At 48.7% G+C, this 26,927-nt stretch overlaps 2 protein-coding genes across 2 annotated transcripts in view; one reads left to right on the top strand and one right to left on the bottom strand.

The window, feature by feature from the left end:
• LOC140214036 (uncharacterized) overlaps positions 1-25,952 on the bottom strand; it is a 34,903-nt gene extending 8,951 nt beyond the window's left edge. Inside the window, exons 1-4 of the mRNA XM_072285275.1 lie at positions 25,688-25,952; positions 25,020-25,190; positions 23,162-23,326; positions 21,570-22,907 (exon numbers count right to left, since the gene is read on the bottom strand). Coding sequence (XP_072141376.1) covers positions 22,499-22,907; positions 23,162-23,326; positions 25,020-25,190; positions 25,688-25,695 — 753 coding nt within the window. The 5' untranslated portion in view covers positions 25,696-25,952 and the 3' untranslated portion in view covers positions 21,570-22,498. Of the gene's footprint in view, positions 22,908-23,161; positions 23,327-25,019; positions 25,191-25,687 lie in introns of the transcript that reaches the window.
• LOC129381660 (uncharacterized) lies at positions 3,517-21,471 on the top strand. The gene is made up of 7 exons (XM_055064691.2): positions 3,517-5,243; positions 9,619-10,035; positions 12,751-13,010; positions 13,965-14,354; positions 14,838-15,114; positions 17,488-17,765; positions 20,446-21,471. Exons 1-7 carry the CDS (start codon positions 4,287-4,289, stop codon positions 20,825-20,827), a joined length of 2,961 nt encoding a protein of 986 aa, XP_054920666.2. The 5' UTR covers positions 3,517-4,286; the 3' UTR covers positions 20,828-21,471.
• Positions 25,953-26,927: the final 975 nt, after the last annotated feature.

Below are 26,927 nucleotides of genomic sequence, written 5' to 3'. Positions count from 1 at the left end.
TCCCAGGATCTGCATCTACGAATTCCTCAACGAGCCCAAGTACGGCGGAGATGAATGCATCGAGGGATTCCCCGAAGGAATCCAAGCAACTCGGCGTGGCCACGGCTTCCTCGTTGCGGGAAGGCAATAGAAGCGTCACCGAGGGCCGCTCGTCTGTTCACGGAGAGACGACGCCATCGGAAGGGGCCAAGAACAGCCGGCAGAGCCTCCGGCACAAGACGTCAGCGCACGGACAGGGTCAGTACCTTAACGATCCTCTGCACGCTTTTTGTGCGTGGATGTTAATCTTTTTTGATACTTATGCAACGATAACCCCCCCCCCAAAAAAAAAAAAAATTACAGCAGCACACCCGGCTCACGACGAACGTCGGGACGTTTACGCGATTAGCGATGAAGCAAAGAAGCAACGCCCCGTATTTCCACCGCAGAGGCGCATCACGTATGAGTGAATGAGTAAAGAGCAAGGCGCAATAGACCAGTTGCGCCTTGCTCTTTACTCATCCAAGCATGAACCGACTAGCCCAAGCAAGAGTTTTGCTTACTCACGTATGAGGCGCGTATGCAGGCGGGCTCCTCGCTCGCGCTTCCCCCTCTGGACACGCTGGGTCACCCAGCGGCGCCGCAGCGAAGTTCGCGAGTGGCATTTTTGTTGAATATACATTCAGAGACATTTTTCTGAATATATCCGTATATGATGAGGGCTCGATTCCACCCAAGGGCCTAATAAATATTTTTTGTTGCCACCAGAAAGCGCCACATATTAAGCGGTACATAGTTACCCCAAGCTGGCATCAAAGAGTCATTGAGAGACGTTGCATGCCCAGGACCCCAAGTTGGCGCCAAAGAGTTTCATTGAAGAACGGCGTCTGCCCATTGGCACATACCCGGTGGGCCAAGTTGGGTTCATCGGAGTTCATTGAAAAGCGGAGCGTACCCTGTGGCATCATACTCAGTGACCCAAGATTGTTTGGCGGTTTGGCTTCGAAGCCGGTTCCCTCAGCACGGCAGCCCGATGATCCACCTTTGTTAGACGACCCTCTTACCATTGACCCATGTTGACGGCAAAATGGTTGCACATAGATAAATGGTTAGACAGGCCGCCCCCGAAAAGATGGTGAAGTACCCTAAGAATGCTAATCGCATTGAAAATAACGACGACCTTAACGTGTTGTAAACGTCAGCTCTTCAGGGAATTGACGCGAACTTGTGACAGCTTAATGTGTTGTAAGCGGTACCAAAGGCACCGCTAAAGTACATGGAGTGCAAGCACGTGAGATGACATCGTAATCCAGTCAACACACTACTCGAGACAAAGCTGAACCATTTCTGCGTTTACATAAATTAAATAGGGTGATTTATCCGACCAAACTGGAGAAAACGGTCACTTCTCTGTCGTACATGCAAGCACCATAAAACTGCAGTATCACAGCGCAAGAGTTAGCTTTTCGTGTTCCAGCCTATCAATCCGTAGCAACTTTTTTTTTCTGGAGGCAGCTGCGCAGTTATGTGTCATCGACTAATTTGCCTCTCATACGAAACGCAGATTCACCAGGGTCTATGCGAAAACTGGATTCCCCTTACCTCTTTCACGGTTCTCCGAAGACACCAACAAACGCTGCATCGCCGACAGCGCACCAACGACGGGGTCTTTCCGGGCAGAGTGAGATCCGACCGCTATCTACGATGACGCACAGCTCCGACGGAACTTTCGAACGAAAGTTTAGCCCGGTCCCCACGACATCAGGCTCGGAAGCTCCATCAGTGCAATCCAGTGGCAGTTCGGTGAACAGCGTCGACGGCCCAGCATTAGCGTCGCAGGACAGCGGGGGACGCAAAAGTGATGGACACGGAAAAACAGCGGGCCAGCGAGAACTCGCGCCTACGCAAACGGTAAGGAAGTAGTTTTATATGCGAAAAAAAAACCACTTAAAACCGAAACTATACGAAGCGACCGAGACAGCCCTGTTACACTAGTCACTTCTGACGTCATAGAAGCTTCTGGTGGAGTATTTTACTCTGGAGGAGGGAGATGCCGCATTCGGCATCTTGCATCTCGCCATCTCGGGAAACGGATGCAGCACTTCGTAGCACAAATATTAAGTAGCATATTAAAGGAATGCAATGAATCTGTGTGCTACACAAGGACTACCTGCGTCGCTGGTCTTTCACAATGCACGGCTTACCTCGAGGATAAAAACGTTATTCACTCATCCATCAGCGTTGTACCGGTATCCTTCCAAGAAAGCGCTGCGACCCTGGAACGAGGGCAAGAATGAGTATACTACTCGTTGGAACGTGACGAAGGCAGTACCGCCGCTTCAAGGTAACTTACTGGATTGTTATCTATGCGCACCCACCGCGATTCACACTCATATTTCCGCGCACTGTCACCCACGTATCAAGAACATGTGAATGGATGCACGCTGGGATCAATTCGCCGACGCATGGGCGACGGCGACTGCACTGACAGCGAGCGAATGTTCGAAGCTGAACGTTTCGCGACGGTCCACAGCGTGTGCGAGTGACAAGCGATAATACCTCTTTGCTACAAGCTATTACAATGAACGCAGCATCTACGTTCCAAGTCTTGTGCACGGTAAGAACAAATCTATCGCAAATGGGCTCACCTGTGAGTGATTAGGCACGAAATAAACAAACAAATGGTGACCGCATCGAGGAACAATACCGAGTCAGAAAAATGACAGACTTCAATATGATCGCCAGATAAAGAACGAAGAGCAAAACGCACTGATCAAGATTTAATTAGAATCGAAAAGGTTGGACAACTTGTAAAATATTTCTATCCTAGCATCTAGAACAAGCACCGCATACGCTGCTCCCACCGTTGAGACAACGCGTACTATAAGCTTTGAAAGCGCTTACATGTCCTTTGAAGCTGAGGTCTTAAGATTCATGTCGTGTACCCTGTCACTGAAGTACTACAGCGCCAAACAGACGACACAAGAAGAGACACGGACGAGCGCTTCCTGCGGTCTTCTTGTGTCGTCTGTTTGGGGCTATAGTACTTCAGTGACATGCACCAACTAGCCCAACAAAAAGTTCTGCTGGAATACCCTGTCACCGTCTGCGATATCCACCTGAACAGAGATCCGCTGTACCGCAGCGGCGTCATGCGCATCCAGTGTAGACACCGAGGCAACGGAGGCAGCTGAGGGAATGCTATGGACACCTCAACACGTGATCAAACATGGCGGCGTCGATGAGATCACCGTGGTAGGGTGGCTAGTAACCGTGGAAAGGGTCTATACCAGCCGTGTTCCTAGAATAGTGAGAAGAGTAGCGATGGAAGCCATGCCTAGACCAAAATCATATTTTCGAAAAACCGCAGGGTTGTCGAACGCTGCTTATTCAACTACTCCAAATTCTGCTCGTTGCTATGGTGCGAATCACCTCTGCTAATGAGTGAGTAAAGAATATTGCTTTACGAAGATCAGATTGTTGCCGAAATCTTTATTCGGCAAGTTATTTTCACACACGCAGACAAAACGTTTGGAATGGGAGGAAAGCCCGGATTCGTCAGCATAGAACTGCTTGTTCAAGGAATGAAAATAAAATAACGGAAACATATAGCCAGCACTTTTTATGCAAATTGTTAGGGCACTGGATCCGCAACAAATTTGAGCGAGACGGCTATATAGATATAGGCGTTCAAACCGCGAAAACCGCGTCTGTGGCCATATAGTCAAAACTGAGCACCACCGTGATAAAGCTTAAAGAGTACCCGTTGATCGTCGTTATGTCACATTAAACGGGGAGAATGTATTTAACGTTTTACCGGACTTAGGAAGTGATTTCTGCGTAGATATTACGTTTTCTTTACCGGGCTCGCCGACCCTCTACCTGCCGGTCTCAACACATTTAATGAGAATTTACTGGGTTGCATGGAGGGTACGTTTATTCTCCTACACTCATGTCACGAGACCGCCTTGGTTCACTGCAATGCATCAAATTTTCTTTAATAAGAGCATCCTAGCAAATAACATAACGTGGCTTGTTATACAAAGATAGCCTAAATTCAACTCAAAGGACTGAACATCTTACTTCAGACAATCCCCCGGTAGAGTCGCTTAAAGTTATCTTGATACGTACCAAAACAGTTCAGCGAACTTACGTAGAATAATTGAAAAAGAAAACGGTACGCCATACACACTTCATATCTGCATACCTGCTCCTCATAGCACAACGTATTTCCTTTGTCTTTCTTGAAGGTTTGCCGAATATTGGTGCCAAATTTCGCCGGAGAAAGTCGTCACCTCGCTGTGGAAATGACAGGGCAGGTTAAACCTGCTGCAAAGGCAAACCTCCCGACACCAGAGACGACGGCGTTGCCGGATACCCCTCAAAGGGTGCAGGGACGAATCGGCGGAGGCAATGCGCTACCGTGGCTTCGAGCACTGGAGTTGGCTACCTCACAGACGGCAAAGTTAGGTAGCCGCGAATCCGTCGATGCCACCGATTTTCTACCCCGCGTGACTCTCGAGCGTAAGCAGCAGCGAGAACAGCGAGTCCGAAGACTACGCGACTCTCCCGAACAATTGGAAGCTGTAACCACGGCCGCAGAAGGCGTCGGTCCCGCGCACAGTCGCCGTTCTTCTGCGACACCGCCATCTTCGCTTTTACTCGCGCACCGGGCCTGCGTTGAGACAGACGACGTCGGCTCGCCCAAGGATGTGGAGAAAGGGGGCAAGGTCTCGTCGCCTTCTGCCACCGCTTCCCACTCTCCTTCGCGGGCAAGTCGGCAAAGCGTCAGTAAGCAGGCAATGGCGTCCCAGGTCGGTGCGGTCGAACGCCCTCAAGAAGGGCTTGTGCGGGCCACGTCCCCGGGATCGTGGTCATCTCGCTCCTCTTGGCTCGGCCGTCACTCGATTCAGCACAGCGGCGTATCCACGCCCTGTTCCCAGTGGAGCTCGCCTTCCCGATCGCCAGCGCCGTCGTGTGGATCAACTGCCGAGCGCCAGTCCGTCTGTCACCACCGGCAGTCGAGCGCGTTCGGCGACCCACGGACGTGGGAACCATGGCGCGGAGGACCGCCCGTGTCCTACGCGTCGCGGAGCCCCAGGAGTGATTCGGCCTTGACGACCTCGACGGCAACCCCGGGCTCACTACGCCGCCTCGCTGGACGTCGCGCCGGGCACATGGCATGCGTGGAGGCGTCGCGCAACGTGACGAGTACGCCACAGTCCAGCACGATGCGGCGTTCTTCCTCCGACAAGACCTTCAAGGTGCGCCTGACTCGGTGTTCGAACTATTTCTTGGGCGCGGACCGCGAAGCATGCACCAATCGGGTTTGAAATTCATGCAGAGCCGACGTGACGTAGGCAGGTTAACTCGATACTGTGGACAGCACCAAGCAAGCCATAGGGCGTGTAATTAGGCGAGTTTGTTCAACGTCAGTAACATCACGGCCATGCTTAAGGGACAGACAGGCGGAGGAGTATCACACACGCTAAGCGCTGAGCCATGCCAGCCAGCTCGAAATTACGTACTCGTGTGGGGCCATATTCGCGTGGCTTGTCCTTCGTAACCGCTGGCGATCGTTAACCGAGCGCCTTCGATATGTGCGATATCACAGCACTGCAGTGATAGCATCTGCTCACACGAGAGATTAGTAACTTTCATTGTGATTACGGGCTCCGATATCGGCATCTGTTCTTTAACATAACACGCGTTATGTTACTCATGCACACGTTTAAGTGATGCGTAGCTTGCACTACACGTTTGCCAATAATACCACTTCAATGCTGCAACCGTGAAGCCTTACCCCCTCTCGTATATCTTCCTCGTCTTGTTCAAAAGTCGGTGATCAATTAAGTGAGCAAATTCGCCGGTCAATTGGGTGATGAGCCCATCATTTTTTTGGTTCAGGAATTAACAATCATCCGAAATTTCGGTGCCGAATGTACAACTTAGCAATAATCATTTTAGCCACTTCAGACTTTCTTGCTTAAGACTCACGTTTGAAAATAACCTATAAATTTACTTTGATGGAGCACATACTTGAGAAGAGTGTAAGCTGCATCCAAGCGACAAGAATATCAGGTAAAAGCTTACTTTAGCACAGAGGTAGGCTTCAAAGTGAAGCTTTCATTAGCTCTTCCCCTGGCTATGGGGTTAGTTTCCTCGACGGATACATATGGTGTATGGATATACAACATGCCTCACGTAACTTGTGGCAAAATTTTAATATATACAAGAGCCACGCCGCTTACAGAACCAAGGAAACGTTGTTGGCCAACTCTTGGAGCGAGACGGATTTTTTTTGCCTATAGGCATAATTACTTACTAATTAAAGAATTCGTCAGACATTTTAATCAGAGCAATAGTGTCAATGAGAAAATTGCAGACACTCCAGCTTTCTGTTGCTCAAAACATGCCACATAAATGTTGTTTCCAAGCCTGAAAGAAGGCCTGCGAAATACAAGAAATGTGCCACGCGACACTTTTTTTTATTTCGTTGGTTTCCAGTTGGACTAGGTATTTTTCGATTTCAAGTTTGGTTTTAAGCGCAAGTGGCACCACTGGAAGCGCCGGCTCTTGTATCGTTCTTGCATAGAAAGTTAAAGCACGCGACCTCGCTTTGCCACATCAAAAGTGCCCTGGGCGATTTTATCCCACAATTTAGAAGGTTTATTTCTCATTGATTGCGTTACTCATTGTCGCTAAACAGTATTGACTTCCCTGTTAGAACATAGAATATCTTTTCGGCGCCTTCTGGATACTGTTTACTACCCTCGTCAGTAAACGTCTTCAGCCAATGGAGGGAATTGTTTTTGCTCAAGACGGATTACGTTTAGATCGTACCGACAAGGCCTGAGGTCGATGAAAAACAACTCTCGTCCGATTTTTCGACAGTTTAGATTGGTAAGACACCTCTCCTCGAAATTTTTATATCAGTAAGTCAACTTCTCAAAAAAACTTGCAGGGTTCGAAACGCGGCCAGCTTAGTTTGCGATAACGTTCACTGTAGCATGACGTATTTTTAATTCAATAGCGCAGGTAAATACGGCCTTGACTATAATTGTACGTTTACTAAAATTGCGTAGACGTACAAAACAAAAATATCATCAATATTCACCTCACTTCGTAGTTTCGTATTTGTGTTGTTCTATATATGCCCTTCTCCGGCCTCTACTACGCTCAAAGCAGAGTATACAGCAAGTTTAAGCGTCCGTGTTATCGTGTACCTGGGTCAAATGCAAACTAGACGCAACTACGTGGTACCACACGCTTGTTAGGCAAGTTTACGAAGGCGCGCGCACTGATCCGAAAGGCCGCGATAAAACATTCATTTTAAAAAACAAGCACTACAGATTCATCCACCAACAATATTGCTGGTAAGCTAAGTCAGGGGGGCACGTGCTGCATAAAGCTGCGTAGACATTTGAGCTGCATTTCATGGCACGCAGACGGCCAGAGATACAAGATCTATCCGAGCCGAAACTTAGAACGACAGAAAGCTGAGCTAGTTGGTAAGGATTTATTATGTGTACTGTCCACTTCTCTACTCTTGTGTCCTGTCTGCACGCCTCACCTCTTTTTTGCATACCGAGCCGAAAGATTTGATACAGGCGTGTGCGGACGTTTCCCGCGAAAAAGTAAAAAAAAAAAACGAAACCTACCGACAAATCCAGAACATCTACCACCAAGATTCCTTCAGATATTCAAACAAGTTAAAGGCCACATATTTACGAGGTATATTGCCGTACCGCGAGTATCATTCGCTCTATTCGTCGCGTATACATCTCGCACCACGTGTTCGAGCTCTTCACTCTTGCGAATGAATGACCTTATATTACCTACACGTATACATACTCACTTTAAAATTTGGCGCCCGAAATTAACGGCCGTTGAGCATTTCTAGAAGGTACCACATTTTCTGTTTCCACAATAGCAGCCCGAGTAAATTCTCGCACGAATTGGCATGGAAAAACACAGGCTATGCTCACACACCGTATATAAAACATTATAATGAGAACAAAGAACAAGCGATGCTGCGGAAAGCCATTGCGATGAACCCTAATTCCACCGGCACTACGACGAGAAACAAAACACGCTACGGCGGTCAAGCAGACCGAGACGCGATCGGAGTTTACGCGTTAAGGTGCTGCAGCCAGGTGGGGTCATGGTACGTCCATGCCCCCAGTAGCTATATTGTTAATCTAATGATTTACAAACATAAATGGGACAAAAAATGTGTTTCGAACTACTCAACATGACAATAATTAGAAAACAGAGCTTAGAGCTGAAACTTTCGTAATAAATTTACCCGTTTCCCATTCAAACAAGAAAAATTATACAAAAGACGAAGAGGTGCAATACATAAAATTATACCCTTTTTATCACTAGTCAATCTAAAAAATAAAAGTTTTGAATGTGCCCCTTTGTCAGACATGTTTCTGAGGCCTGCTACTCTTCGCAGAATATTATAAATATGCTGAAGTGCTATGCCACACTTTAAACCACGATGCGGCCTTAAAATTGACAAGTTTTACCGCTCAAGCTGCTAGATGGAAGAAATCTGAGAACACCTAAGCACTTCTTTTGGTTTGTAAATGCCTAAGCACATTGAACGCCGCTGAGTGGTACTTCGAGCGTTGCGCTGCGAGTGATGTTTTCGAGTTTTGCTGTGGGGTATGCTATCGAGTTTTGCGATTAAATCGGTGCGGGTTATTTTTGTACAGTAGCTACGTTACCATGTTCGCTGTATACCGGAATCGCGTGCACGCTATTGCTAAGAAGTCAAGGATGCCGCGTGCCACCGACGTCGTGCGCGACTAGAGATCGAGAAAGCGGCAGGGTCCACCAACGGGGCCTCGACGCGACGCCCCGCGGCGCCACGTCACCGTACCTGCTCCGTCGAGGCGGGCTGGTGACGTGGCGTCGCGGCGATGTCCTTTCCCCTCGCACAGCACCTGGCGCTCTATCGTTTATGTTGCGTTATACTCCCGCTCCATCGAGGCCCGAACCAGCATCACTAGCGGTACCATTTCGCTGCTGCAGAGGCCGCTGGCTTTTTCGCTCAGTGGGCAATTTGACGCTTTCGCATCGAAAATATTCTCTTTGGAGCCTCTTTTCGGCCGCCCACTCTCGCCTGTAAAGCCAGTGGTTGTCATTTATCCTTCTCTAATTATATTACCGGCATCTCAGCTACGGTTGGGGGCAAAAGTTTCTCGCCTGCACGTGCCACAGGATACATATTTCAACGCGACCAAGCAGTGCAGCAGGAAACTAGCCGTGTGCACTACAGTGAACATAAAGCTTCAGGTTAGACCTGTCAGTTACGGCTAGATGCGCTGCCGTGCCCGTCGCCGGCAAACTTCTGCCCATGAATGCGCGTACAGTTAAGTGCTGAGCACGAGGTCGCGGGATCGAATCCCGGCCACGGCGGCCGCATTTCGATGGGGGCGAAATGCGAAAACACCCGTGTACTTAGATTTAGGTGCACGTTAAAGAACCCCAGGTGGTCGAAATTTCCGGAGTCCTCCACTACGGCGTGCCTCATAATCAGAAAGTGGTTTTGGCACGTTAAACCCCATAATTTAATTTAATTTAATTTAGTTAACGTGACGCTCGGTTCCTCTTGTCGGCGCCTCGCAGAAGTTTCTCAAGAACCACCCAACGGCGGCCATCTTGTGCGGGCTGCTTCTGACGGCAGTGGTGGCATCCTTCCTCGTCGTGTTGGGCCACATTGGTCTCGACTCCAGCCGACTGCGCAGCGTGGCCGCCTCGTGTCGCACCGAGACGTGCAACAACTACGCGCGCCGCCTCGTGGACTCGGTGAACACTTCGCTGAAACCGTGCGAGAGCTTCACGCGCTTCGTGTGCGACGGCTGGCGGCGTCGCAACCGGCTCTCGGTGCGCGAGGAGGCGTTCCTGTTCCAGCTGCGCCGCATGTCCTACCTGCTCCGCTCACTGCCTGTCCCAGACAAGGCGCAGAACGCGCTCGAGAGGGCGGCAGCTTTCTACCGCAGCTGCGACGCTGTGCGCATGGGTGACGCCGACGAACTGCCCAAGGTATACGGGCGGAGCCCAGGGCCTCCAATTAGAAAAGTGCGCGCAAAGCAACGGCACGCAGATTACTGGAATTTGGATAGGTTGAATTCTTTCCCTATTGCGATGAACGCAGATGGGAAGCAGAAACTCAATATAGTAACTCTAAGAACGGTGGTTAACCGAGGGACCCAATTTTTATTAGTCATCATAAAGAGGTTTCGAATCCGGCAACATTGATGCCTTCAGGTAGCATGTGTGGGTTCATTTACAGGTTGCCTTCACCCAAAAAGATCACGTTCTCGTGACACCTGCGGCAGAAAGGATGTTCCACATCCGCCGCCAAGGTCTGTGAGTGGTGGCGCTGGCTAACACTCCCAGGTTTCTACTAGGAAACAAATACCCAAGAAAGTGGATGGCGAAACGGCGCCGCGGTAGCTCAATTGGTGGTAGAGCATCGCACGCGAAATGCGAAGTTTGTGGGATCGTTCCACACCTGCGGCAAGTTTTTTCATCCACTTTCATTTCTATTCAATTTATCGTTTCTTTATTTTATTTATTAAGCAAGATTAACTTCCCCTATGTTGTCCTTGGTGTCAGTGTTTGTTGGATTCTTATGATACGAATATAGTGACTGTGAAATACGAAAACCCTCAGTAGAGCGAACAAAGATGCCAATTCAATTTCAGCCTGTAGCAAGAATTTGCGATATGATAAAGCTGAAATATAGAGAAATTCGTTTGGCCTAGTCAACACTCATGGCCAGAGTGATGCTTTCAATATATGACCTCTTTGAAGCAACCGCAGAGAAAGAAAGTAATGGTACTACGTACCTTCGCGTGTAGCTAACCCATAGCGACAGTACGTGTGAGGCAGGAATTTACAGCGCCACAGGCAGGCTCAACGAAACTGTTCAAGATAGCAAAAAAATTCTACCTATCAAGACATCATAAAGTGCACCACAAGGTGCGCGAAGAAAGATGTAATAAAGCGTGAATACATGGTTGTGCATGCCGGCTAATGGTGTCGCTTGTTTTCGACAGCGTTGTTACACAGGGCAACATTACAGCCTGTTGTGCAGTGTGACAAAGTTTGGAAACGCGAAGGCTGACCAACACATCTGACAACTTATCGGGAACATGATGAACGGGTTTCTGGAAGCATGCTTCACAGCTTGTATTGGCACTTATATTGTTTCGATTAAGCATCAAGCTCTGACGCCTACTGGCACCGCAGACGCAAGTACTTTGCTACTTTCCGTTCATTATAGACGCAGGGTTGTTCGGGTCCATGGTATTTAGCATGTGACAACGCGATATTTCTGTGGGGCTTCACAACTTACACAGAAGGATAGATTGCTGTTCGACTGTAATTGAGTCTCTCTCAATGTGCACAAAGAGTGCCACATACGCTTGATTAAATTGGCCTCTTAATCTGACGCAGTTGTCTATTCCTTGCTTTCTCGCCTTAATAAACCAAATTAAGACCTCTAAACCGATGTGTACCTTATCTCCACATACTTTCATTCTTTAAACAGGTGCCACCTACACGAACCTTTTGCTAACTTTCTGGTGTTGATCGTCAGTGCACGAACAAGAGAATCCCCAACTTAAGACCAGTGTTTCGCCAAGAGGAATTGTCTTCGTCAGGGCAACTGCTGCCCTACTTAGCCCTACTTTCTTAAGATGTGTAGTTCACTCTCGCACAAGACAGGGGAGCTTTCTAACCGCACGCCATCCATGCACTTCCTTCAGCAATTCCTCGTTGGAGCAGTCCCGTTTCTGTTACTCGAGTTTACTAAGCCTGAGACCACGCGCTTAACTTCGGGCTGCAATTATTTCTATTATCACAACGCGCCTGAAATGCTGGACTGAAACACTTCTCAATGTTTCTTTCATCTCGCACTTACACAAAAGAGCCAGTCAGGAATTCCTCACTCTACCACTTCCGCATGATCCGCGCTCACGTCGTTCTATCGCAGTCTAACGGCTGTACGGTCATTTTATCTGAAATCACTGTAAATTATTTATATATAACACGTCTACAAAAGAAGGTGGTGTCAAAGGAACGCGATGAGTGCAACATTTGTTAGAGTGAAAAAGTAAATCGCTCTTCCAGTCGCAAAAAGGCACAGCTCTCGCGCATGCGGAACCTTGAACCTTGTACCACAGGCACAGTCGTAGCATCGATCGACACAGTCACAGTAAGTGGACACTCCATAGAAGTGCACAAGCGCGCGGTGAATTCTAGACGACATGAGCACGGTAAAGAGTTTGCGCTCGCTAGCAAGGTTCTTAGCCATTCCTCTTGATGATCTCATCCCAGCGCTGTATCACCCAGTTGAAAGCATTCGAACTGAAGTATGCCACGTCTTCCACCGCAAGGTCTAGATGGCGGCACAGCGCCTCACGATAAAACTCTGCTCTTTACGTTTGCTTGCTGTGCCTGGGTAGCGGGTGCAGTCAACTACAGCAGTTGGCGAAGCGTCGATGGTACGCGGTCAATGCTGACCGCTACGATACCATGAACTTCCACCATGAACCTTGATACCATGAACTTCCACTGGCACACATGCACGTAACATGAAGATTGGTCGTTTCGGCTCTTCATTACATCCGAGTGTTTTCTCCGCCATTAGAACGAGCAAATTCGCGTTTTCAAATTTTCAAGGATGTACCCGAAACCCCTCTCACCTGCACGATTCAGACATTTCTGGTTTCTTTCTCTCTGAAACGCAAGGTGAAGGCGGCGCTACTTCAGGCGGGCATCGTGTGGCCCCGAGTTCTCAGAGACTCGGAGACTGTGGACCTCCTCCGCACGTGGCTGCACACGTCATTCAAGCTTCACTGGAGTGCCCTGTTGGACGTGTCCATCGTGCGCGCAGCGAACACCACCAGGGTCCTGCTAGAACCGCGCGGAGGGTTCCGTCGCATCTGGGAGAAGCACGAAAAATTGGGTTCAAATGTCGAAGAAGCGGAGGACTACTTCGAGACGCTCAGGTAAGCATCGCGTTGTGCAATGGTCACTGCATGGACAACAATTCTATAGGGCAGTGTGCACACTAGCGAAAGCAGTTCTGGAGCTGTCATCTGACCTGGAATTGGCACAAACAATTGCGGTCAGAGGCGAGTAAATTGCCAGTATCAGACGGCAACCGATGAAAATGTACAAAAAGCTGCACAAAGCCTATGTATACAAACGCATCACAAGGTTCCTATACCCCAAGAACCTTCTCAACGCTGAGTTAAAACGGCACGAAACATTAACATCGTATTCAGTTGAGAATATGGTCCACCTCACCAGACGCAAACCCACAAAGAACGCGAGCATAAGAAAGGCAAGGGGTCACCCACAGCGAAATTGTTGCTCATTCTTTCTCGACGTCGTAACTTTTTATCGCACCTTCTCGGTTCAGGGTAAATTTTTATCAATGATTAATACTATGTCAAACGCACAAACCCATTCAGCTGGACTGCCTGGTATGATTTCTTTCAATGAAAGTGAAACGACTGCTCACTTGAGCAAGAGCATTGAAAAGTGTTTTGTACCAAGTTCTTACGTCCCGAGAGTCTCTTCAATGCTCAGTTATGGACGACAATCGCAATAAATAGCATTTAAATTAAATTGAATAAATGCAATTCAGCCACGACAACACGCTATACAAGACGGGAATTGCAGGCTTTCTACAAAATCTATTATTCAAATTTTTTAATTTTTGCCAAATTAGTACATTTCCCAATTTTTTCACAATTTTGGAGGGCATTATACAGAACTTTCACTCCACGGTCGCAGTGGAAACAGTTGTCAGAAAACATCCATCGATGCGCAAGATATTCCCGTGTCATAAATCTATTGCGTTTCTTAATATTGTCCATTTCAAGCAACTCAATCTGTTGTATCTTATGGTTCTGCCAATATGCGAATCCTGGACGTTTTCTTGATGTCCCGTGCAGGGAAGATTTTGGAAGCTTTGCCGAATTATCGGCGGAAGCCACCGAAGGCACCGTCAATTTCACCGTCACCAGAGACCTGTATGGACAACTACTGCTCAGGCTCCATGACTCCATGACATTATCCCAACACAGCTTCATACTCGATTCGGCCGTGTTGTTCGAGACGGTACCGGAGCTAACCAAGGCACGGTGGCTCGCGGAGATGGACCGGTACGGAGACGTCTCGGACCACGTGATATTCGAGTCGACCCAGCCTGAATACGTGAGCACGTTCCTCGAGCTGTGGAAAGTGCACGGCGAGAGGAATATGCATTCGTTCCTCTCTTGGTGCACCGTGCAAACCGCGGCGTTATACGCCAACCGACGGCTGCTCGCCAACTTCTACGTCCGGTGAGGAGACACTTGAAGAGTCTGATGAAGGGGATAAGTGTCGTCCGGCAGTGGTGTAGCACGAAGCTACAAATGAAACCAGCTTATACAACTTTCGTGGCTCATAAATTCATGCAAGTACTTTTTGCTCCTCTGTGCTACTCTCGGCTGGTTGACAATTTCTGCTTCGTGAAATACCCTCCAACTTTCGAATACCCGCAAAAGTGACTTGACTTATAAAATGCTACTTTGTCACCCGCCTGGCTGAAACGTTGGGCCTGTAAGCATCCTTTCTTATGTGTGGTGTCGCTGTTCCACCTCAGCGCCATCGTAGCTGAACAAGGTTCCGGTTGGTGCGACTTGTAATCATCATTGAATACGCCCCACTGTAGTGCTGCTTCCTTAAACTAAACCTATGTTCAGCTTCCAGTCATGTTCCAGTTTGTTTTTTTTATTCCCGCCGCGCACCGCAGTGTGACTTCAACATTGTCATGCTCTCTGCAGCGCGGACAGCATGGACATCTACCACGGCGCCCTTTGCTTGAGCAAAGCGTATTTGCTGTGTGGCAGCGAGCTATTTCGCGAGTACTTCGACGAGCTGTTCTCGGACCGAGCCATGACTGCCGCGCGAAACGTGGTGGCCGGCACAAGACAGGCGTTCGCGCGCCGTCTCGATCACTGGCCCCACCATAACCCCAACATCACCGTGGTCCGGGACTGGCCCTCGCCCACCTTTCCCATCGAGTACTTCAATCCGCACTACGAACGACCATCTCCTGAGGTATCGAACTGTTCCAGAAGCGCCCATTTTGTTCTAGCCACGGATTTCCACAAGTCGTCCTTTCGTGTAGGAATTCGAAGTGCTGCAGTCCCATGTTCTTAATTGCACGCCTTGCGCACTTGAGCTGAGTCATGGTAGCCTTAACTGCGACCTGCATGCTATGAATGACGTTTGCAGCTCTGCGAGACATGTGAAAGCAGGGACTGAAATAATTCAAACGATTCGATGCTGTGCTCCATTTGGTCTGGGACTTGTCCTTCCGAACCAGAAAAGGCAACAGAATACATCGTACTGCCCCTTCTGGAACCTTCCTTTCGTTATTAAACACATTTTTGTTACAACATAAACCCCTCGATAGGCAACAGAAATTTCTGTATGACATTACATCCTAATGGTAAGAAGGCAAAATAACTTCTGTCATTGCGAGAGTGATCACTGTTGTGTCGATAAAGACGTTTTGCCGAAAGGACAAGATCATCCCTGTCGCGCCAACAGCAAGATTCATCGATGTAGAACGTTGAGCTCACCACAAACATTTTTGCGCCACTTCGGGACACCGTCCTCCGCCTTCGCCTGGGTAGGTCCGCATCGTTTAAAATATTTCGCTTTTTAGCGTAAAACGCCCATTAGCTTTCAAAGATCCCTCACTGCTTCTCAAGCTTCTGGGCAACTGTAGCTTACGTAAGCGTGTTTACTGAGAAACGCTGGCGGCGAACGCTATGCGGGAAGGCGAGCTTTCTAGTAGAAACGTGGCCTCTTGCGTGGGCCGATTCCGGAGATCCGTGAGCAGCCACGCCAAAAAAAAAAAAAAAAAAAAAAAACATCGTTTTCAGGTTTCTGTTATAGTTTCGCTCTTTTCATATTTCAATCTGAGAAGCGATACACGAAAGACATGCGCTGCCAGTATTTTATTTCATGACATTTGTTTGTAGGCTGTCATTCTCATCATTCCAAGGAATACCTTTGTCAAGCATTATCATGTGCCCTTTGGCCAAGGTGGTTGCATGGGAGGATCGTCGTCCTGGCCCGAGTGCTGTCTCTTTGCGGTGTGATGAGTGGACGCAACGCACATACAAAACATGATACAGTGCCGGAAGAGGTCGGGTTAAAATTGCAGAAAGATGGGGAAACATCTGATCTCACTGGTTTCAGGCTCATTTCGATGTCGCGTGAAAAAGTCTTGACTGAGCGTCGTCTACTCTCGTTGTCGGCGCCATAATGGCGCGTGAGCTTCTAGATGACGCTCTGCATTTGCATATCTGTACGCGGTATGAAATATTAGGCATAGAATACCGTAGACAGACGCATGAAAAGCACCTTATTTGAACTCGCTCAGCTTTTTGTCATAAGAAATGCGTAAAGATTAGGTGAGGGGCAAGTGAGCTCGAGTTCCGTGCATATGTGCAGCGTGGCGCCCAACGCGGTGACTATGGCCTCCGAGATCACGCGGCGCAGCGCGTACCGCACAAATGTGGCATACGAAAGAAGTCAAGGCATGACAGCAGAAGCTCTACGAGTAGGTGTTTGAGCAGACTGTTCGCAGAGTTGATGGGAAACGTAGCGCGTATTCGTGTAAGTCGAAAACTGACCCCGGTGGCTATGTCGTTATGGCTTTGTGCTGCTGAGAACAAGTTGGGGGTTCGATACATAATCACGGCGGCAGCATTTTGACGAGGGAATGAAAACGCTGACGTAGCCAGACTTTGGCGTACATTATTAGCGCCAAGTGGTTGAAATTAACCCGAAGCCCACAACCAACAGCGTCTCTCATCCCGTATGTTGCTTCGTAACGTTGAACCTCAAACTAATTTGCTTTCGTTAATGGAGAACAATACGCTAAGTTCAAACAGATATGCTTATACGAATATAGAAGCACATAATTAGGCATCGACTGGTTTAGCAGCACCCTAGTACCGAAGCGCTGCTGATAGTTAAGTCGGTACAAATCGCATTTCCTTCCACCTTTAGCTGAACATGACCACGACTCTTCCGAATACAGCTCCGAGGGTCGACGCAGAGGGTCACAAACCCGCACAGTGCACCAAAATGCGGGACTTTTTAGAGATGTTTAGGGCTACACCAAAGCTAGTCTTGAACTGTAATGTACGATATAAAACATGCGCTCACAATATTTCACGTATTAGCATAGCAGTAGGTCGCACACATCTCATTATTCCCCCAGCTCCCTAACAAAGGAGGCTGTCTCATCTCATAACAAGCACGAGAATCGCCACGCTGCCGTCATTTGGAAAGAGTTCGTGAGCTTGCAAAATGTCATCATTTAGAGACCCGCAACATTGACAGGTCTCATTCGCCTAAACCTGAGTAGCACACTGCTTCTCCCTCCCCCCTCCCTTCATGACGTTCGCGCAGCAGCCGGCGCCAACCGTCTCGAGCCTGGGAGACATGGGCAGCTCTCTGGTGGACAACTGGCAGCTGGTCAAAACGAACCACCTGGACGTGCGCTACCTGCTGGCCGCCGAGATGATCGAGTACGCCGAGTGGTTCGTGCTGCTTCCAGACTACGACCTCGCGCTGCTGCCCTACTCTCTCACGTTCCCTTCGTTCGACGAGAGCGGCACGCGGTCCATGAACCAAGCGGGCCTCGGGAACTACGTCGCCGACGCCCTGAGCCAGCTGTTCTTCTACAGGTACCCAGTCCGTGTAGATCGACACACCAGTTAGGGCTTCCAAGCCACTGCGTTTGCAATCGTCCCTGTTTAACTGAACTGTGTGTAAATGTGCCTCACTGTGTCTTAACAGCATTTAAGCGGCACCGCGTAGCAGTTGCCCGTTTTGATATTGACATAGATTCAGACGGTGTTCCGAATGGCTATATGCATCTGCAAAATTTCCTCCTCCTAATTTTTGATGCGATTAACATTCCTTGGAACTTCGTCCAATCCGCGTTCGGTGGGTCCGTCCGTCCTCGAACAAACCTCTTCAACGCCAACTTGGGTCACTGGGTATCCGTGGTCTAACGGGTAGTACATCGGCCTGCTGTGCTGAAGAAACTTGGTTCCGTCAGCGCTTGGGTTCACTGGGTCACTAACCTGGGTTCACTGAGCATGCGCCGCTCATCGACGAACGTCTTTCACGCCGACATGGGACACGGCATGTCCCACAGGGTATGTGCCTATGCAATGAATCTCTTTGGCGGCGACTGTGGCACCCAAGTATAACCCACTCGGTATGTGCCTCGCGTCAATCAACCTTTTTGGCACCAACTTAGGACACTTAATATGTCCCGCTGGGTATTTCCCACTGGGTATGTGTCGCTCTTCCATTACAAGAAAAAAAATTCGGCAGAGACGCTCAAGACTGCTTGCGTGTGGGAATGTGAAAGTATTATGCCGTTTGTAGACCTCGAAACGTCATGATCACGCTCATTTTATACACATGACGTGGCGCCACCTCATCCCCACTGACTGCGCCGTCACGTGCCCAATGTCGCATTCACTAAGCCACACCTCTAGCCAACCACCGTGGCGTCTGGGAAGCCTGCAAGTCTCGTACCGCGGTGGCCCGGGCTGGATTCCTACCCAGACCGAAATCGGTCAAATTTTCTTTTCAAGCCCATTAATTTCCCTTGTTTAGAGGAACCTCCCCAAGAAATTTGACGTCAATCCAAGCGCTTGTTTGACGTGTTTTAACTCTTTGCGCCATCGGCCATTTTTGGTACCATCTTTCGGTCACGCCGACTAATGGGGCATATCATGCTTTCGCATTAAAATAAAAGATCCTTCAAGATTTTTACGGTACTGGGCAGAGTCAAACCGGCGGCATAAATATTCAAGCAATCTTGTCTGAATATATATTCGTACCTGCGCGCATTTCGCGGCAGCGGCGCTAGATGGCGCAGCGTTCGTTCAGTGGAATTGGCCGATAGAGGAGCTTGCCTGCAGTATATACACTCCTCATACATGACGCGTTTCGGCAATGGCAATACGATGTGTCGCTACACTACTTCAATGCTAATCACATTAACGCCCAAAGTCTGAGATAATTTGTAGCCGATTTTTTTATCTGTGGGAAACCTGTAGATAATAGCCTTCGATTATGTTGTCAAGACAGTAGAAATGAAGTGAGCTGTCACAATGTCATCACTGAGAGCACCAATTATTTGACGTACTTTCTTATACTGGAAGACTGGAGCACTGAAAAATTATATCAAGCTGGCTCGCGCTGCTATTGGCCATTCATGCTGGTAGGCATCTTTATAGGATCAACCTTAAAAGAAAAGTTTTGGACGCTCCTGTTGGCACCCTCAAATGTGCCGCTACACCAGTGCGTGTACAATCTACTCTTCGCGTGTCATGGTCAGTCGCGAAACCACAGCCAAAAGAGTTTTCAAAGTCGGATCAAACCGTAGTTAGGCTATAGACCGCAAACAACATCGAAGCTGATATAAAATGGGGTCCCGCGAAAGGACACGGAGGCCTCTGTACAAATTATCGTGCATCACCGGCCTTATTGGCCCTTGTGAACGCAACAACTGCATTCATTTTTCCTTAGTTTCTATAAGTATACGCTATGAATGACTAGTCGAAGCAATATGCGCCTCTTTAAAGGATTCATGGTGGCACTTGCCAAATCGCAGTTTACGAAAAACAAGGACAGCATATCATTTCCTTCGTGTATGCCCGATGGTGTTTGCAACGTTTCGGTTCTCCTTAGGAGCAGGCACATTTCGCCCAGTTGTATTTCAGTCTTCAAAACTGTTCCACCATGTCTCGTCGACAACCATGGACCCTTATTCACGATTCATAACTTTCATGCCTGTCTCGTCCTTGTTGACGCAGTATTTTGTGCGACGCCTCAATGTAGTACCTGCATTCGGTCCGCTGGATTAGCCAATCAACGTCCGCTGTAAGCGACACCTATGGAAGGATGGACATAATTCTAACCGGATCTGCGCAGAGGTGGTCATATGTTCACGACAGGGAAGATGCTGGTATTCAAACGACTCAACACCGCATCGCATCATGTCGTTGACGAGAAAATGTTACGCTGCAATATTTTAAGTGCATAGAAGCACAGAAAAGGGTGTCCCATCTTCCTCTTTTGAAAGTTGAGTCTCCAGCCTTGTAGGGTCTCCAGCATTGTGCAGTATGAGGTAGCGGGTTCAATTCCGGACTACGCTGGCCGCCTTCCGACAGAGGCGGAACGTAAGAGCGCCTTTGTACCGCGCTTTGGGTGCAAAGCAGTCTTTCAAAACAAAATGCCAGCCTTCGATTCTGGCGCTCCTCATAACTCATCATGCATTTAAACACGTTAAAACCTATTGTATCAGCTTGAATTCTCTTTTTTTTTTCTTTTGTGTTCTCCCAGATACCATGACGCTACGAACGGCCTCTCCTTTCTTCGGTCCTTCGAGTGCGCCAGAAACGCCAGCCGACCCCGCGACGGCCCCAGAATCTACAGGACCACGCACCTTCTTCGCACGCTGGCCACAGAGGTGTCGCTCGAGGCGTACCGCGTCGGTTACTCGACAGAGGGCGACGCGCGCCTCGAAGCCTTCGAGAACTATGGAAGCGTGGCGCTGTTCTTCATCGCCTCCTGCTACGCCCTCTGCCGAGGAAGCGACAGCCTGCCGCCCTTCAGCGGCGACGAGTGCGACGAGCCGTTTCGTAACGTCCAAGGCTTCGCGGAGGCGTTCGGTTGCGACACCGGTAGTCCGATGAACCCCGCGGTAAAGTGCGCGCTTATGTGAACAGTCATTACTAGAGAGATGCTCCGTTTCGTTCGTTTTTTATGACGAAGGTGCAAGCTAATTTCATTTTCACATTCATTTCATTTCATTTCATTTCAATTTCATTTAATTTCCACATGTTCCCTATTGACGTGCTGTGATCGCTCATTTTCTTTTTAATATTGCTACGAACACATTCACAAAGTTTCACGTATACTCTTCGTGCAAGCTCGGTCACTACGACGAATCAAATCGTGCATCATAATTGACTTTGCGAATATTTTATCAGAGCATCATGCTTGTTTTGTCTAATAATTATGTCCTTTGTGGCGGTAAGCGTATTGGTGTCATCACTGCATATATACTTTCAAGAAAGCGTCAAACAAACGTCGATGAAATGGTCAATGCGCTGTTCCCGTTTTCTATATGTACTTGTACGTTTCATGGATATAAATCATGCCTGACTCAGCGGAATGTTACTCAGGCTTCTGCTCGGGCTTCTTAGGTGAAGCCCGAGCACGAATGTTTATAGCACTAAATGGTATACATTATAACTGGCAGCATCAGGATACATGGTCAGTACGGCTAGCTGAGGAACCATTACATTAATTAGCGAGTAAAATGTTAACATAAACAATTACAGCATCAATGTGGCATCAATAACAACGAAGCTAGCAAATCTTGACAGACATCCTCCAGCTTATTGTTCGTCGGCCGCAAATAATGTGTACTATCTGTAGATAAATATTTTTTGTTCTACCTGTCAAGTGTTAAACCTGGGTTTTAATAAAATTCACAGGGTCTCTTACATTATGTCCCAGGGTCTCTTAGTTGGCGTTGCATGAGCCAGGTCGCGCACATTAAGTTTGTTTTGCAGGGGAACTTCAGCAGGGCTTTAAACACCAATAACGACAAACTCTTCAACAACGAAGCTAACAAATCTTGACATCCTCCTTCTGGCTTCGCACTTTCCATTTTCTTTGTCAGCATAGGTCTCACCAGCTGCTCAATAACATAGAGCACCTCATTTCACTTTTTATGTACACGGCTTTTCTGTTCCTCCTGCATGCTTAAATACTGGTTGTAAATGTGCATGCGTGACGGAACACCTTCCGCAGTCGCATTGCAAAAACATGTCCTAAGCCAGTGACTGGCAGTTGATGGTACGAAATTCTATCAGCGCATGTGAGTACAACTGACACGAGTGCACAAGGAGCGGAGGTTGACAAGACTAATTTATATTCGCACACTCGACACTTGTACGTACAGAAGAGCCCGTCACAGCATATGCGAGTAGAATTGACGTAAACATGCAACAAATGGAAGATGACAGTTAGAAATTCGGATGCATTTACTTGACTTTCTTATGCGTACAACAGGGTACGTGATTTAATAAAACCTAAAAATGTAAAATATACTAAAAGCAAGAAAAGTAACCAAGCCAGCTCGGAGAGCCATCGCGGCTGGAATGTAGAGATAAGCGGTGAATTGAAACATGTAGTGTACGTTGGAAATGAAAATTTAAAAATGCTGATAAGCTACTTGCCAGCCGAGGAGGCGCTACGAAAAGAAGTCGTCTTCCGAATGCTGGCAAAAATTTCTCAACGCGATGCGGACCGATGCTAACGCTTGCGAAGCGCCGAAACTGACCTCACCAACTCGTAGAATGCGATCCAGAATAACTGCGCACGGTCAGCTCCGTAGGAGTGCGCCACCGCCTTCTCTGATGTCGGCGGCGATTCTTAGTCCCCGCTGGTCGACCTCGTGCTTGCTTTCTGCGTCACTGAGGCTCAGGTTAGCTAGCGCCTTGCCCTGCCAGTATACGTCCCGCGACGAAGAGCGAAGGCCAGGAATCTCTGGCACGGCCGTGACCGTCACTGCGTCCGTCCTTCTCTCGAGTCGCGCCATCTTGGCGTGTCTGGATCCGGGACCTAACCTCTTCGCGGGGCTATGGCTCCGCTTGGTGCCCGAGCAGGAGCCGGCCTCCCGCCAATCCCGCTCTGATAACCAGCCAGGGCGCTGGGCAATGGCGGCTGTGGATGATAGTGGCGTCCCCGGTGATCGATGTTTCGCATCGTCGCCTCCTTGCTTGGGGGACGGACTGCGCCGAAAAGAAATGAAAGAAAAATTTTAGAGCGCAGCTCCTAGGCGCCCGTTCCTGCGGCGAGCGTCGGCGTTCTCGGCGTCGCCGAGAACGTCGGCGTTCTCGGCGACGCCAAGGATGAAAGTGAACGACAAGCATGAACCATCAGCCAAGGATGAAAGTGAACGACAAGCATGAACCATCAGCCAAGGATGAAAGTGAACGACAAGCATGAACCATCAAGGACGCCTTCTCCGCAGCGGGAATCTAACCTTTTGACGGGGCATTGCTTGGGCGTCGTGCCTGATGAAGAGCCGGGCTCGTCAAGGTCTCGCTCCGAGATGTAACTGTGGGATTCGGCCGCCCTTGTTGACAGCCTCGACCACGTTGGGCATGGTTTCTTACGATCGCCGGCTTGCGAGGGGGGCACCCTGCGTCTAAGACGGGCGTCAATAGCTCTACATGGCGCTTTAAAGACCACCTGAGCAACAATTACTTGCAAGTAGAACGAACACATTTACTGTATTTGCGCACGACCAGAAGCACATGCTGTAATTGACAAACGCAGTTTACGGAACTGCGGCCCTTGGTCCCTTCAAGTTGGACGGCTACTAAGACACATACACAGTGCACCTATAGAGTTCCTTTTAGTTCCTTTTCATTCTTGAAAGGTGCTGCGCAGGTCGCGGTCTCTCTCCAGAAGAATCACTAAAATGGTGGTAAGGATAAGCACCTTACCAATGCAGAATGCTAATCTTGTCGAAATTCGAATTGTTCAGATGGATAATCCTTAGAATGGAATGAGTTGCTGATGCAATTACAGGTTCCGCATTTTGTTCCAGCATGCTTGCTTTCCACGGGTCATGCGTTTCAATGAGTACAAACATGTCAAAAGGATACATTGTCACATGTACGTGTGTTTTTCGCGTAATTTTCTTGCGCGACAGTAGACCTCGATCGCACTTATACTTCTCTCGTGTTAACCCTAATTAGCTATTTCAGGTGGTTGCCACGTGTTCGTCATGATGCTGATTTCCCTATCACACATACCCACAGCGAGCAAATCGGCCAAGAGGCTTGCCCGCTTTTTGAATATGATTATGGTGATTTCGATGATTTCAGTACTACGGCACAGATCCACACTGGACCGCTGGCCAAGAAGCAGGCGGCACATAATGTGCCGTCACCAACTAGCTCATCGAGATCGTCGCAGCGTGTTGATGCTTATAATTTAGTACATACATACACATACCCGCAAGGGGACATTGGCCACGAAGCGGCACGGTAAAATTAAAATAAATAAGAAATTAAGAAACAAGTCAATATACAATTTGTCGCATTGCACAGGACGGGTGCGTGACAGCCCATGCGCGTTTCACTTTCCATTGCGCGAAAAATGCAGGAACGAAGTAAAGCAAATATACACCATTTAAATAACCGCTACGCGAAGGCTTCGCTTCGCACAGATTTAAAACACGTTAGCTGTATCTGCGTAACTTTTATACTAATATGGCGCAACGCTTTCTTGTTTCATAACTGTTCGTATGAATACAAGGTGTTGCACGGAATTTATTCGATAATTAGGTGCTATGTTTTTGCATAGATCGCCATTCTGTGACTGTTGTCTACAGTGCGTTTCATGCATTGAAGCATTTTAGTTCTGCTATGTACACTGAGCATGTACTGCTAGGCAGATGAATTTGAATTCGTTTTTAACCCCCCCCCCCTCCCTGCAACTGTCATTCATCCCCATTCTATTCCCTCGCGTTCTTAAGGAAAGCATTGAAGCAAGGTTGAGTACGCACTCGCAGTTAAGCCGAGCCCCTCTGGAAGCTCACAGAAAAAGATGAAGTGCGTAACGATCGAAATGACCGACCCTAAAGGAACCGACACAATCGCGCCAAGGAGCCTGATATCACGGCTTTGTTTCTACTTCCGGTCGTGACATCATACTTATGGCGCGATTGAAGTTGTCTTCACGACGCACAGATGGCAACGGTTGTTACACGCCGCCATTTTCTAGACGTTTAGTCTTGTACGGAAGCTTTGCTAACATTTTAGACGCAGTGAATAGCAGTGCTATAACGACAACCATTAACAAGGGCACCTTCTCCGCAGCGAGAATCTAACCTTTTGACGGGGCTTTGCTTGGGCGTCGTGCCCGATGAAGAGCGGGCCTCTTCAAGGTCTCCCTCTGAGATGTAACTGTGCACGTACGACTCGGCCGCCCTTGTTGACAGCATCGAACACGTTGGGCATGGTTTCTTACTATCGCCGCCTAGCGAAGGATACACCCTGCGTCTAAGAAAAGCGTCAGCAGCTGATTTAACGACCGCATGCGTAACAATGACTTGCCAGTATAACGAACATATTTACAGTATTAGCGCACGACCAGAAGGACATGCAGTAATTGACAAAAGCAGTTTACAGAACTGTGGCCCTTGCCTTGTTTGTTAATGCGCGCTTAAGCGTAGCAAAGTATAAAGAACAAGACACGACACGGGGACCGTATTTGGAGAACGAAGCCCGACTAACTAACGCCGTAGTATGAGGCACGACTGAGCACCTGCGGTTCTTCAACGTGCACCCAATATACGGTACAAGGGCGTTTTTGCACTTCGACCCCATAGAAATTCGTTCAGCTCAAGTGCCCATTGAAGCAATGTGTGAAACAAGATGTGTGCGTTGCCAGAAACAAAAAAAAAAGGGGGGGGGGGGGGTGTACGTATTACACCGGCCTGACGATACAACACGGTAAGCTCAGCAATCCTCCGCATATATCACCGTGAGAGGCTTACTTGCTCATAAGGGGGCAGCAATGCTTCCGACGCTGATGTTCTTTTTCAAAGTGCTGGGCCACATGCGACACCAACAGTGCCGACTCCGTCGTCTGCAAAGGGCTCCAGCCGTGGTCGAGCTGCTCTGGAATTTGATTTGCATGGCTGCTCACTTGGCTCCGATGTCGAAAATTATTGTGCACGCGGCTTCAGCAAATCTACGCCAGCCACTTTTTACTGGCACCAATAGCGACTGCGTCGAAAAGAATCGCGTCTCATCGAGATCACTTCCCGCTTCGGCGCGGCATAGTAAAATCATTTTAGTTATCGCATGTAATTGGCCGCTTGCCGCTACGTTTCTCACTTTGAGCTATCGTGTACAGCCTACAGATCATGACTGGCCAGCGCAGGTGCACTAGCAGTATTGCGATAAGCAGCTTATCTGCAGCGTAGTCGGTCATGTGACTTCTTGGCAGAGCACATCACGTTCACGCAACGTGAAAGGTCAGGTCACTGAAGCCGCGGATGCAGTCCGGCGTTTCCAGCGTGCACGCAGCGGCCGCCGAAGTCGAATACGTTACGCCGGCGACTGAAGGATAGCCGAAAAAGTTTGCACCCTCTATAGTTCGGTCATAGAGAAAGAAATTTCCTTCTCTATGGTTCGGTGCGTTGAACGCGGCCCGCGGCAATGCCATGGCAACGCGGTAATCAGCTGTTGCCGCAGCGCTATGCACAAGCATGCGGTGAGCGAGCGCTTTCACGTTTGGCGAACGCGAAAACTCTGCGCTATTTCTTCAGTGCACTCGGACTGTAGGTCAGCATGCTGCCGGCTAGTCAAGAAAGCGCGATGCACAAGAAACGCTATAGTGGCTCCGGCGTGAGATAAGACATGCACTGTTCCCGTATTGGCCACGCCAAAACGCACCGAACACGTTGGTTCCGAACACCCAACACAATCACGCTGGTTCCGCGGTGATGTTAAACTAGAGGGGTCCACTTTGCGCCGGCGTAGCGTAACTGCGCCTCGCGTGGCGTGCCTTAAAGGGTCCCTGAAACGGTTTGGACAAATTTTGTAGACGTGTAGGGTCTCAAGACGTGAATACGTGAAGCGTCTCAAGAGAGTTATAGATGATTACAAATACACCCTCCTCCCTAGCCATGATTTTTCTCCTCAACTCGTTCGCCGAATGATCGGGGCTAAGCTACACCTTTACTGACTCTGCGTTATGATGTGACGTCATGGCGTCTACTTCCGGTTTTG

This window comes from Dermacentor andersoni, chromosome 11 (assembly GCF_023375885.2).
Source record: "Dermacentor andersoni chromosome 11, qqDerAnde1_hic_scaffold, whole genome shotgun sequence".
Taxonomy (NCBI): Eukaryota; Metazoa; Arthropoda; class Arachnida; order Ixodida; family Ixodidae; genus Dermacentor; species Dermacentor andersoni.
Note: the sequence above shows the minus strand (reverse complement) of the source record. Positions and strands in the feature narration are given on the sequence as shown.

Excerpts from the sequence above, each read along its gene's own strand:
- LOC129381660 (XM_055064691.2), top strand. The coding sequence starts at position 4,287 with ATGACAGGGCAGGTTAAACCTGCTGCAAAGGCAAACCTCCCGACACCA. Across the intron at positions 10,036-12,750 it reads ACGCCGACGAACTGCCCAAG|GTGAAGGCGGCGCTACTTCA; the intron begins GTATACGGGCGG and ends CTGAAACGCAAG. Across the intron at positions 15,115-17,487 it reads ACGAACGACCATCTCCTGAG|CAGCCGGCGCCAACCGTCTC; the intron begins GTATCGAACTGT and ends ACGTTCGCGCAG.